The sequence below is a fragment of the Heterocephalus glaber genome, unplaced genomic scaffold, assembly GCF_053883595.1.
Source record: "Heterocephalus glaber isolate CG9 unplaced genomic scaffold, H.glaber_assembly_v1.0 deba00001532, whole genome shotgun sequence".
Classification (NCBI taxonomy): domain Eukaryota; kingdom Metazoa; phylum Chordata; class Mammalia; order Rodentia; family Bathyergidae; genus Heterocephalus; species Heterocephalus glaber.
Genome location: NW_028258330.1, coordinates 321267 through 333798, shown reverse-complemented (window position 1 = coordinate 333798; position 12532 = coordinate 321267). Strand labels below are relative to the sequence as shown.

The 12532-nt window shown below is 54.4% G+C and overlaps 1 protein-coding gene across 1 annotated transcript in view; it reads left to right on the top strand.

Annotated features, from left to right (window-relative positions):
• Positions 1-12532, top strand: part of Pygb (glycogen phosphorylase B) — a 29046-nt gene that overhangs the window by 5675 nt on the left and 10839 nt on the right. The window contains exons 2-9 of the mRNA XM_004874772.4: positions 2518-2619; positions 6575-6653; positions 7573-7676; positions 9409-9540; positions 10153-10264; positions 10557-10639; positions 11549-11692; positions 12124-12216. Of these exons, the coding sequence (XP_004874829.1) occupies positions 2518-2619; positions 6575-6653; positions 7573-7676; positions 9409-9540; positions 10153-10264; positions 10557-10639; positions 11549-11692; positions 12124-12216 (849 nt within the window). The remainder of the gene's footprint in view (positions 1-2517; positions 2620-6574; positions 6654-7572; positions 7677-9408; positions 9541-10152; positions 10265-10556; positions 10640-11548; positions 11693-12123; positions 12217-12532) is intronic.

The following is a 12532-nucleotide window of genomic DNA, read 5'->3' as shown; positions in this document are numbered from 1 at the left end:
GGTCAGAGCTGGTTTTCCCTCCCTTCTAGAGTGGGGTCTTAGGGCACAGTAAAGGAGGAAACAAGAACACGGACATTGAGGGACACTTGGATCTGGGATCTTGGTGAGTAGGAGTGGTTTGTAATTTGGAGTGCAACAGAGTGCTTTTTCTTAGCCTTTCAATGTAGTTTACAAAGTAGCTGTTTACCAACGACCAGAACCTCATTCATCATAAATATGGGTGGTATGGCCCAGGCTACTGAGTTAAGCTGGGCAGGCTCTGGCCTCCCAGTGACAAGGAGTAGACTTTGCTGTTTGTTGCCTGACATCCCGTGAGATGTGACCTAGCAGAAGGCATGGAGCAGTCAGTTGTGAGAATGTAAAGAAATTTATCTCCTGTCCCAAGTACTAAGATCCTCAAAGATCCCACAGTTGCATTGCATTAATTTCAAGATGGACTGGGCACAGGGCCTGTGCTCTCATCCTGGGTGCTGGTGCCCACTGTGGGCAGGCGCCCACTGTCCTGGTAGAGAACAAGCCTGCCAGTTCCTCGCAGGAGGCTGAGTCCCTGCCTCTTCATTCCAGTCCAAATGCTTGTGTGAGCTCCAAGGCTGGACCAGGACAGGGTAGGTGATCCTGCATCCTCTGGCCAAGGCAGTGGTGGTTTTATAAAGCTGCTCGGCCCTCCACAAACACGGAGACCTGCAGAGGCAGCACTGAGCCAAGGATACCAGGGCCACTGTGTGCCATCTGGCATTTGTGGGAAGGAGTCGTTCAGTCCCTGGTGACTGAGCTGCAGCACCGAGGGTCTTGGGACCCTGCCACTGTTTCATGGGCCGGAGATGTGGTTCTTGGAGAGCAGAGCCCAGGACAACCTATACCCTAGTGGGACCCTTCCAGGACCACTGCCCTGCACACCTACTGTTACCCTTGAGACTGGCGGGGCAGGGGCCAGCAGCCCAGGCCCGGTCCTCCAAGGTGTCCCCTGGCCCTGGTCAGCCCCCTGGCCAGGCCCAGCAGTGGCCTTGGACCCAGCCTGTAGGGCTGTTTGCCCCAGCTTTCCCTTGTTTTGCATCTGTGCATTTTCCTCAGCCATGAGTCCTGATTTTGTTTCTGCCATGTAGTGTTTTGTTCTGTGTGTACACTGCATAATGAGGCTGCTTGGTTGTCCCTTCTGTGTGATATTCAGGCTTCTTCTCCTGGCTGTTTGTGATGTTCAGCACACAATCCTACCCTAGGTGTCCTGTGCTAGTGCTGTTTACTCCTCTTGCTGCTTCTCCGTGCTCAGTTGGGTCCTCTGTAACCCAGCATTGTTCCTTGACATTGTGGAGAAGTTTGTTGGTGCGCTTCTGCCCTCCATAAGTGCTGTGTGGCTGTAGTCCACTGTGTTCTTTGCTCTGGTTTTGAGAACATAGATCTGGCCTCCATCCTGTGGGCCACCACCCCTTAGGGTGGAAGGAATTCTTTGGGAGCCAGCTGTTTACAGCTGGATAATGGCCAGGGCGGTTCTGATCTGCATTTCCCTCATGATTAGTTGTGTTGGGTGTTGTCATATTTATTTTCTTTGGTTTTTGAGATAGGGCCTCACTAGGTAGCCCATCCTCCTGCCTCAGCCACCCTACAAGTGCTGGGCCTAGAGGCCTATGCTACCACGCCTGGCGAGCATTTGCATTTTTGAGAGGAGAAACGTCTGCTCAGGTCCTCTCTGTGTGTTTCTGGGAGTACTGGCTATTCAACCCAGGGTCTCTGAGCGGAGGTACAGCCTCAGCCCTTTTCTCATTTTAATTTTATGTTGGGCATCTTGACAGGCTGCAGTCTTGTTCCCAAGTAAAGTGTTTTCTTTTTTTGGTACCAGGGATTGAACTCTGAACCTTGTGCTTGCGAGGCAGGGGGTGGCACCACCGAACCAAATCCCCAGCCCCAGTGTTTTCTGATTAACAACATTTCAGAAGACGGAAGGTGATTGTGTTACTTCTGGGCAGATCCATCACGAGAGAAGGGGGCTTTAGGAAAACCGATGTCCCTGCTGGCAGGGGAACATGGGAAAGCCTCTCAGCACCCACTCAGGTCCAGGGGTGCTGTGCACTGTCCCCCTGGATAAAGCATCCTGAGTGGCACTCCTGGCTCTTCCGCCAACCCAAGCCAGCACTGGCCCCCACCTGGAGACACAACACTTCCACCCAGCCACTTGCATCTGTATGGTTCTCCTGTGTCCTGGGAGCGGTACTTAGGGCTTCTCTCATTCTGGGTCTCACTGAGCTGCAGGCTGGCCTCAAACTCTTGCGTTCAAGTGATCCTTCAGAGTCAGCCTCCAATTGCTCCAAGTCCACACACCACAGTTAATTTGGAAATAGTCCCCATGAGAGGCCAGGCTGTGCTCATCCTGGGCCCACCGAATCCCAGCCATGAGGCTGCCCTGTCTCCCCCTCGGCCTGGTGGGGGATGAGGTCCCTACGGGCGGCTGTCCCATGGGGCTGCACGCCGGTCCGATTCTGCCTGTAGGTGGACGTGAAGTCTGAGTCTCTGTCTCCTTTGCAGCGCATCTACTACCTTTCCCTGGAGTTCTACATGGGCCGCACGCTTCAGAACACCATGGTGAACTTGGGCCTCCAGAACGCGTGTGATGAAGCCATCTATCAGGTACAGGCCTGGAGGCCACTTCCAGGTGGCTCTTGGGACATGGGTGACATTGGGATGTGCCACCCAATGTGGTGGGGGCATGTCCTGTGGTTGGGAGGAGCTTGTGTGTGGTGCTGCTCCTCCTTGGGCACAGCGAGCGCTGAGAGGGACCAGTGACCAGCATACCTCTCCCAGGGCAGGTTTAGACCACACCATATCTCCTGTGTGGTGGAGCCATCCCCTCCCTCTGTCCCCTCCAGGGGACTGGGCCTGGAGGTTGCAGTGCTGCTCTGGTCCAAGCTGAGCCCTGGCCCCACCTCAGGGCTTTGGGTGCTTGGTCTCTCCCAGCTAGGCCCTCTCCTCCTGCCTTATCCCATTTGCTGGGCCTGGCAGAGGGGTTCTGGTGACCCTGCCACCTCCCTGTAGCCTTGTGCCCTGCCCTGCCTTCCTCTCGGTGGTTTGGGTTGGTGGAAGGGCACTGGGGGGGGGCTTTGGGGACACAAGACCAGCATGGCCATGAGGTGACTTGGCCTTGGGGACCCCATCTCCTCCAGGGTCTCCCCCAGGCTCCGTCAATAGTAATTCTGTAGCTTGAGATTTCAGTTCGTGCCACAAAAGCCCAAGACCGCACTCCCCGGCATGGGATTTTGTGCTTAAAATGAGGTGACTCTGAGGTTACCAGAGGTGACTGTTGTTAGTCCTGTCCCTGGACACTAACACCAGGCTGTGTCTGTGGGGAGTGAGGAACGTGCATACCTTGTGTGGATTTCTTAGCCGAAGGAAGTGCTTATTTTTTGAAACCTTCTCTTACATAGTTCTTACACATAACAAGGATTTGGGGACTGTGTACAATATTTGTTTATGATTTTATCACACAACATGTTAATTACAGAAACCAGGAAAGTGCAGGTGAGTGTGTACCCGTTAAACTTCGCACAGGGGCCAGGGATTTAGCTCAGTGGTTTTGCCACCTGCTGCACAAGGGCAAGGACCTGAGTTCGATCCCTGGTACCGAGAAAAAAACAAAAACAAAAAAACTTTGCACATTTTTCTCTTAAAAGTTACTTCACTCGCAGTTTAGCTGGTTACCCTTGCAGCTGAGAGTTTTTTGGTTGTTTTTTTTTTTTGTACCGGGGATCGAACTCAGCACCTTGTGCTTGCAAGGCAGGTGGTGATGCAGCTGATAGTTTTACCTGAGGACTGGGCTGTCACAGTCTCAGCCTCCTTTGGCCGGGCCCCCTGGGCATGGGGGGGCAGTGCTGGGGAGGAAGTGGTGACAGCTTCCCACCATTGCTGACAGCATGTGAGGAGGAAGATGGGTGCCGCACACCAGCAAGCCGGTTGCCCAGCAGCCTCCCACCATGAGCATTGGCTCCTCACTCATGAGGGGCAGCTGGGAAAGTCACTTCCTGTGCCATTGCTGGCCTCCCCAGCACCACTGTCCCGGCATCCTCGTTACTTGAGCCAGAACTGGGCAGCACTGGTTTTCAACAAGCATCTTCAGAAGATAGGGACAGTCACACTGTCATAGCCCCTGTGCCACAGATAGAAATTCCTTCCTAGCCTGGGTCTTTGCAGATCCTGCCTCCAAAACGGGCCAGACAGGAGTCTGATGTGGGTCTGGTGTCCAGTATGTAGAAGTAGCCCATAACTCAACAATAACAAGACAGACAATCCACTTTAAAAATGGACAAAGGGCCCGAGCATGGTGGCACACTCCTGTAATCTAGCACTGAGCAAGGCTGAGGTGGGAGGATTACAAGTTCGAGTCCCACTTGGGCAATTTAGTGAAACTGTCTTAGTTTTCTTGTTGCTGAGACAAAATACCTGACACCTAAAGTTAAAGGAGGAAAGGTTTGTTTAGCTCACAGTTTGTAGAGGTTTCAGTCCATAATCAACTGGCTCCAAGGCAGGGTGGCATAGCAGGGGAGAAACAGTTCATGGTGGGCAGAAGGCAGCAAAACAAGCAAGGTACCTTAACATCAGTCTTTGTGCCTCTTGTCTTTTTTTTTTTTTTTGGTACCGGGATTGAACTCCTTCAAGCTTGTGGCAGCTGGAAAAACTGAGCTAAATCCCAGGCCCTGTGCCTCTTATCTTATCCAGGCTATTTAGGAGGGTAACACTCACACCCTTAATCCTAGTGCCTTTTATCCTAGCATTGCACCATGAATCACTTCCAGCATCACACCCTCTAGATCCAGCCACCTCTGAAAAAGACCCTATGACAACATGAGGCCTTGGGAGACATCTAGACACAAGCCGTAATAGAAACCATATCTCAAAAACTGAAGAAGGGGATGTAGCTCTGTGTGAAGACCCTGGGTTCAATTCCCAGTAGCTGGGATAGGGGCAGGGGACACAAAGGACTTGAACAGACATTTCCCTAAAGACACACAGTGCCCAGGTGGCACACGGAAAGATGCTTGCCCTTGTTAGTTACTAGAAACATGGGGGTCACAGTTGTAGTCAGAGCTGCACATGCCCACTAAGGGCTGCGATCATGAAGGGTGCATAGGGTGGGTGAGGGTGAGGACAGAGAGGCTGGAGCTAGCTTTGGAAGATCATCTGCAGGTACTCAGCAAGTTAGGCTTGTATAGGGAACGGGGAAGGTGATGTTGCCAGAACCTCTGCTGTGTATCTTGGCCTCCTATGAGCCACTACAGCACTAGGTGAATTTAAAAATAGACAGGAAATGAGACTTTGAGTGGAGAGGCTGAGTCTTGGGGCATTATCGGTGCTGCTGATGGCAGCAAAGACAAAGGTCCCTAAATGCATCCAGTATTATTGAATACAGCTGTGGGAAGGAATAGGGAGCTGGCTATGCTTAAAAGGTATCTAGTGAAATACTGCTGAACACCTGGCAGGATGGCACCAGGTAGGCTTTTAGGGAGTAAGCGCTGCTTATCTTGCTTGGGTAGAATAAACCAGTACTGGAACTTGGTGCAATTAGCAAGCAACCCATCAGGTCAGTGAGAAGCCATAATTCAGGGGAAAGGATTTTAATTGGGGTCACACTGACCTCAGCTGCACATAACTCAGCAGAGCCCTGCCACTTCACAGACCAGGACTTAGGCCTTGGTGACAGCCATTAGCAAAGGAGCAATACTAGCCCAACTCTGCTGCCTGACATGCCCATTTGAATCACGTAAGCCTTTGGTCTGACTCCTCATATAAACAAATAGCCAAATTAAGGGAGGCAAGAAGCATGTGAAACTCATAGCCCGCTAGTACTGCGCAGGGATGTCTGCTATAGGCTTGGAATGATCGTGTGGCCTGCAGTTCCACTCCTAGGTGTGAGCTACAGAAAACCTGTGCCAGGTTTCACAGCTGTGTTATTCACGAGCCCCATGTGGAAAGAATGCAGATGTTCATCAGTCAGTAACTGGATGGGCAGCGCACTATGCAGTGACAGCAGCAGGGCGGGGCTAAGCGTGGTCCCCAGGACCAAATCCACCCTAATGCCTTGCCCATCTGTGCTGCATCCCAGACAGAGCCGACACCACAGTGTTGCTGATGGCCAGGCATGGGCTTGTCTGTTTACACAGCAGGCGACCTGCTACAGACCAGAGAGCATGGGGTCACAGGACTCTGCGCACTTTCAGGGGGTGAAGTTTGTGGCCTGTGGGCCATCGCTCAGTGATGGAAGCACAGCAACTGTGTTTGTTATCCTGCTCTTCTTGCTCCAGCTTGGAAGCCCACTTCCACAGTGTGGTTTTTTCCCAGTTAGCTAGTTTCTGTGTCTTTTTTAACTTTCTTTTCTGAAAAATATTTTTTAGAGAGACAGACATCTGGCAAAGGAGACAGCAAAAGCTGTGATTTGGGGTTTTTTTGTTTTTATTTTTACATCAGGTTTTAACACTGGATTTTCAAGGCTAAGAGAAGTAGGCTCTTGCTTTTACTATAAGTTCATGAGATTTAAACATCTCAGCCTATTGTCGGGGACAGTGCTGTTAAGATGTTGCCTTTGTGTCCGAAGCTGGGGCTGGACTTGGAAGAGCTGGAGGAGATAGAAGAGGACGCCGGCCTGGGGAACGGAGGCCTGGGGCGCCTGGCAGGTAACTGCACTGCTCTGGGACAGGCTCTGCCACCAGCCGGTGAGGGTCACACAGAGCCCTGGCTATGGGGATGCAGGCCTCCCTCAGAGCTGGTGCCAAGTGTGTTCTTCAGGTCTCATAGTTGCCGTGGAGACCGAGCTGCCCAGGGCTGGGGACGCTGGTGCTGGGAAGGAGCCTGGGATGCCAACCACATTCCAGGATCCCACAGCCAGGGCATGGGTGCAGGACTGAGGGACGATGTGACTGAGGGTGTGGCCCACATGCAGGGTGCAGCTATGGCTTCCCTGAAGTCAGCAGAGAGCCCTGGGCCTGTGAGCACAGCATGTCAGAGAGCTGCTTGTTTTTTCCGCTTTAATCCTTCTTGCTGACTGTCCAGGTGGAGGGAGTGTGGGAAAGGATGTGGAGACATTGTGGTTTGAGTTTGTAAATGTGTATGGGGACATCCGGGACGGTCTGCCCCTTGCTTGGATCCCAACCCTATGGAGGGTTGCTGGGTATGGACTCGGGATGTTTACATTTTCAGTCTTAAATTCTTCAAGAATTCTAAATGCAACATGTTCTTTTAAAACACATGGATCTAAGTAAAGAAAGCCCTTCTCCTGCCTGCCCCCATCACCCACATGTCCCTCACACCCTCCTCCAGAAGACTAGGTGACCCCCCACAAGACCTCGTCCTTTATCCCTGATGGGGCTAGGCTGTCACCAGCTTCCTGCTCTGTCCTTGTGTGGACCCCGGTTTCCTAAGTGGAGGGAAGCTCAGCCTCCTAGATTCCACCATGGCCCAGTGTCCCCTGATTAGCCCTGTGGCGTCCTTCTCGTGGCCTGTGTTCTGGCCGCACCACACCATCCCCTCCAAGGAACCAGCAGCCTCTGGCCTGCCTGTGCTGATCGTCTGTGATCTGTGGTTGCGTTTTTTCAGCCTGTTTCCTTGATTCAATGGCCACCCTGGGTCTGGCAGCATATGGCTATGGGATCCGCTACGAGTTTGGGATTTTCAACCAGAAGATCGTCGATGGCTGGCAGGTAGGTGACACTGGGCCTCAGGGTATGCAGCTCTTAGAAGCCAGCTGGTGTGCCCTTCCTCAATGTGGCTCAGCCAGGCCAGTCCTGGGGGATCCCTTGGCAGACAGCCCCGGGAGTAATGAGAAGTGTGGGAGGGTGGACATAAGCCCAGCAGGGCCTGACCAAGACCCCAGTTGGGTACAGGATGCCTGAGGTGCATGCTGGCTTCCTGGGTGTCACATTGGGTGCAGGCTGTGCTCTGGAGCCCAAACTTGGGACCATTGAGTAGCTAGAGGGGCAGTGATGGTACTTTGGTCCCCACCTTTGGCCTTTGCTCCCCGACATGAGGGAGCAGCAGCTTCCCGTATGGCCAGAGGCTGGACTCCCAAGGAACATGATGTTGGGGGAGTCAGCTACGATGTCAAAGCATTAAACTGAGGCCAGATGAGGTATGAAAACGATGTGAGGAGGAGGCCCAGGTGTCCATGTGGTCAGGACCATGTGGCAGTGAGGGCCTGGTGTTGCAGGAAGCACACACATGGTCTTTATGCCAGTCTCACTGTTCTGGGGTACGGCAGACATGGCATTTGAGCATGGATGTCACTCCTGTTCCACTTGGTGGTGAAAACTTTGTAATATCATTTAGTCCCTAAATGTCACATGTAGCAGCAGGTCTGGTAAGAAGTGATTGTTGATGGAGGGGCCGTATCAATGGCTTTGGGTCCAGTGACTGTGCACAGTTGTCAGGCTTGATGGTAGGATGTCCAGCTCACTTCTCATTGCATGTAATGTCTGTGGTGAAATTGGCTAGGGGAAGGGGGTGGGTTTACATATTTCTACTGATCTGGATGGCATGGGCACTGTTCTGTGGCAGCTGTGAGGGGAGGGCCTGGCTGGGAGCAGTGTATTCAGCACTGTCCTGGCTCCTGTGAGTGCCAACCCTAGCATTCATGGGTTTGCAGTATCATTTTCTCTTTTGAGTGTGTGTACATGTGCATGTCTATGTGTGTTGGAGCACATGCTAAGCACACACTGTATCTCTCAGTCACATCCCACTATGGTATCATTTTCAAAGCAGTGGGCTTCAGTGATTCTTTCCTGTGGTTTCTTTTGTTTTGTTTTTGTAGTAACAGCTCATCTGAGGTGGAGAGTAGTACAGAACTGCACTGTCCATCTCTAGAACACCTGCACACCCAGAAAGAGAAAGCCCTGCACTGAGCCACTCCTGCTGGCCCCTGGCCACTCGCTCCTGAGCCTGACCTCCACATACATTCATGTTGTAGCCTCTTTAGTACTTCACTCAGGTGGTCCTTTATGTCTGTTTGGATGCTTTCTTCTGAATTTCATGCCTGGTTATTTTTTTTTTTTTTTAGTACCAGGAATCGAACTCAGGTCCTCACGCTTGCACAGCAGGCGGCGAAACCACCGAGCTAAATCCCCAGCCCCTAGCCTGGTTATTGCTCTAGTGGCGTAGAGCCTTTTTTTTTTTTCAGTACAGGGGATTAAATACAGGGCCTTCACAGTGAGCTATGTCCCCAGCTTCTTTAATTTTGAGATACAACCTTGCTAAGTCCCTAAGTTGTCCAGGTTAGGCTGGAACTTGCAAACCTCTTGCCTCAGTCTCCTGGAGTCCTGGGCCCAGAATGTTCATTTCCCATCAGACTGGCTTGGCTGGCATAGGAAGCCTGGTAAGCAGGCCTGGTCCTGTCCTGCGCTGGATGCTGTTTGATCTCAGGCCCTCTCTCTGCCCCAGGTGGAGGAGGCAGACGACTGGCTGCGCTATGGGAACCCCTGGGAGAAGGCCCGGCCCGAGTACATGCTGCCTGTGCACTTCTATGGGCGTGTGGAGCACACGGCGGAGGGTGTGCGGTGGCTGGACACGCAGGTATGGAGCCCAGGGCCTGAGTTTACTCTCCTCACCTGTCCAGTTGGTGCACCTTGGCAGATGTCCCCAGTGCAGAAGCCACCACGCACAGCTGGTGGCCGCTCCATGCCACTGGGGAGCCCGTGTGGGCTGTGACTAGTATCAGGCGTCCTCTGCTGTGACACCACAATGCTAACTCCATGGTCCCTGGCTTGCAGCACGCAGCACAGAGGCTAAGCTTGAGCTGTGTTTGACCTGAGTAGCAGAGCAGGGACCTTGTGTTCCTGTGTGTGTCTGAAGATGAGGGTCAGGGTGCCGGGGACTGTAAGGGAGGACTGTCCCCCTGAGGACGAGCTCATGGAGCAGGTCAAGGGTAGACAGGACATGGGAAGGGAAGTGCCACGGTGGTGGTGCTGGTACCCATGGTGTCAGAGCTGAGGCCCTTGGCTGGTGCAGAAGGCCAGGTCCTACATAGAGCCCACCCCTCAAGCAGTGGTGGGGAGGGCAGGACAGCTGGGCTGCTGCAGGGCTGCCTGTGCCCCTCACCTGTGGCACCTGGTGTGGGCAGATGGCCGGGTGGGGTGGATGGAGAGGTCCCTGCTGACTGTGCTGTGTATGTGTCCCTGTGGCCAGGTGGTGCTGGCCATGCCCTATGACACCCCAGTGCCTGGCTACAAGAACAACACCGTCAACACCATGAGGCTCTGGTCCGCCAAGGCACCCAGCGACTTCAAACTGCAGGACTGTACGTCCAGCCACACCCACTCCTGTCTGGTAGCTGGCCCCAGGCACTGGTGCCCACCACTCCCACCATGCCATTCTCTACAGAGAGCTGAGCAGCCCCTGGGGTCTCTGATGCTAAGCCCATGCTTCCCTTGAGAGTGGGCAAGAGGGGCATGAGTGTAGCACTGTGGCTGCCAGGTCCCAAGGGAAGAGCAAGGGGCCTGCAGGGTAGGATGGTGGCTCTGCTGCTTTGCTGCCTCAGCCAAAGCTCTGGGAACCTGGAGGGGTCACTGCCTCCCCCTGTCTCTCCACAGTCAACGTGGGGGACTATATCCAGGCTGTCCTGGACCGGAACCTGGCAGAGAACATCTCCAGGGTGCTGTACCCCAATGACAATGTGAGTAGCTCCTGAGACTGACCACGTCAGCCAGCCAGCCTGTTCCTGCAGAGGACTAGAGGGTGGAGGCTTGGCCAACCTCACATGGCTGGGAGGGGAGGCCAGGTGTCCTCCTGTCTGAGTGCAGGGAGAGGAGGTGCATTTCCCCCACTGATCCTGCCTTGCCCTATCTCCCTTGACTCCTGAATCTTCAAGGGAGAGGTGTGGGTGGAGCTCCAGGCCCCGGGCCAGGCTGGGTCACTCCTTGGGGTGACCTTAGGCCCATCGGTCCTGTGGGGACACAGCACTTTGTGACACCTGGGAGGTCTCAGCACACTCCATGTGCTCACCAATGGCCACAGCTGGACTCTGCTGCCCCTTGTGCATAGTGGACTTGATGTCTGGTGGCTTCTTGTTGCCATACAGAGGGCCAGCAAGCAGAGTCCTCAAAGCTTGCCTGTCCTGGTGGCTCTGTGTTTTCGGAAGTGCTCATCCCACTCTGTCACCATGATTTGTGCATGGCAGCAAAGGCACTGGTGCTGCTGGCTCAGGCACCAGGCACCCCGGCCTGTGGGTGCAAGGGATGCTGTGCTCAGACGTTGTGTCCATCGCATGGCTCAGGTGCCCTGGCTGCTGAGGGACCTGGCACCATGTGCTGTGGTGTTTGTCGCACAGGCAAGGGGCACTGGGCTGTGTTTGCTCTTCTGTCAGAAGATGGCTGAGTGCTGCTGGTGGTGGGCAGCTGGGTGAGACTGCTTGCAACCTCGGCCTGTAACCCTGAGTGACACCTGACCCAGGTCTCCTGAGGGAATGCAATGGCCCAGGATCAGAGCAGGCGGGCTGCTCAGGACCCCTTGCTCCTCACTGAATGACACCACCCCCCCAGCCTCTCCATCCCCGAGCTCATGCTCAGTAGCCCTGTGTCTGCAGTTCTTCGAGGGGAAGGAGCTGCGGCTGAAGCAGGAGTACTTTGTGGTGGCTGCCACACTGCAGGACATCATCCGTCGCTTTAAGTCCTCCAAGTTCGGCTGCCGTGACCCTGTGAGAACCAGTTTTGAGACCTTCCCGGACAAGGTATGTGGGCCGAGGGGGTGGGCTGGCCTCAGGCACTTCCCATGTCCAGGAGGGCCTGGCATGGGGTGGCAGGGACCCTTCGCCTAGGGGTCTTCTCCGGGCCACCCTTCAAGCTCAGGACCATGGGCATCATTCAGGTAGGAAGGACTGACAGCTCCTAAGGTGAAGCCGAGCGCAGTCCATTCAAACAGAGCTGCCTCATTGTAGGAGAGGGGACATTCCTGTGGGGCGGCCCAGACAAGTAGCTCCTTGCACACCTGCCCAGGGCACAGCTGGCTGCGGCATCCTCCTGCTTCCCTCCTGGAGCCCTGGAGGGCCTCAGCCTCCTCAGGACAGGCTGCGCAGCTCCTTCACACCGGGCACTGTGCACACTCAGCACCCTAGGCACCCACAAGGAATGAGACCACTGAGTGGCCCTGTGTGACCTGCAGGTGGCCATCCAGCTGAACGACACCCACCCAGCCCTCTCCATCCCTGAGCTCATAAGGATCCTGGTGGACGTGGAGAAGGTGGATTGGGACAAGGTGAGCAGAAGGAAGAGGAGAGGCTGTGTCCTGCCTGGCCCAGGATGGGGTGATGTCATCCTCCAGGAGCCAGAGTTGGGGGGATGGTGTCTTCCAGGGACCAAGATTGGGGCCTGCCCTCTGTGGAGTCCAAGCCAGCCACATGAATGGCTCAGAAGTTCTGAGAAGGGGGTCCCCTCTTCCCTCAGGAGATCTGGGGACATCAGCCCTGAGAGTGCCAGGCCTTGGGGCGGTTCCAGGGAATGGACAGACATTCTGTGGGACCGTGACACAGAGGGGACAAGAGTGCAGGGGTGAGAAGGGACAGGGACAAGAT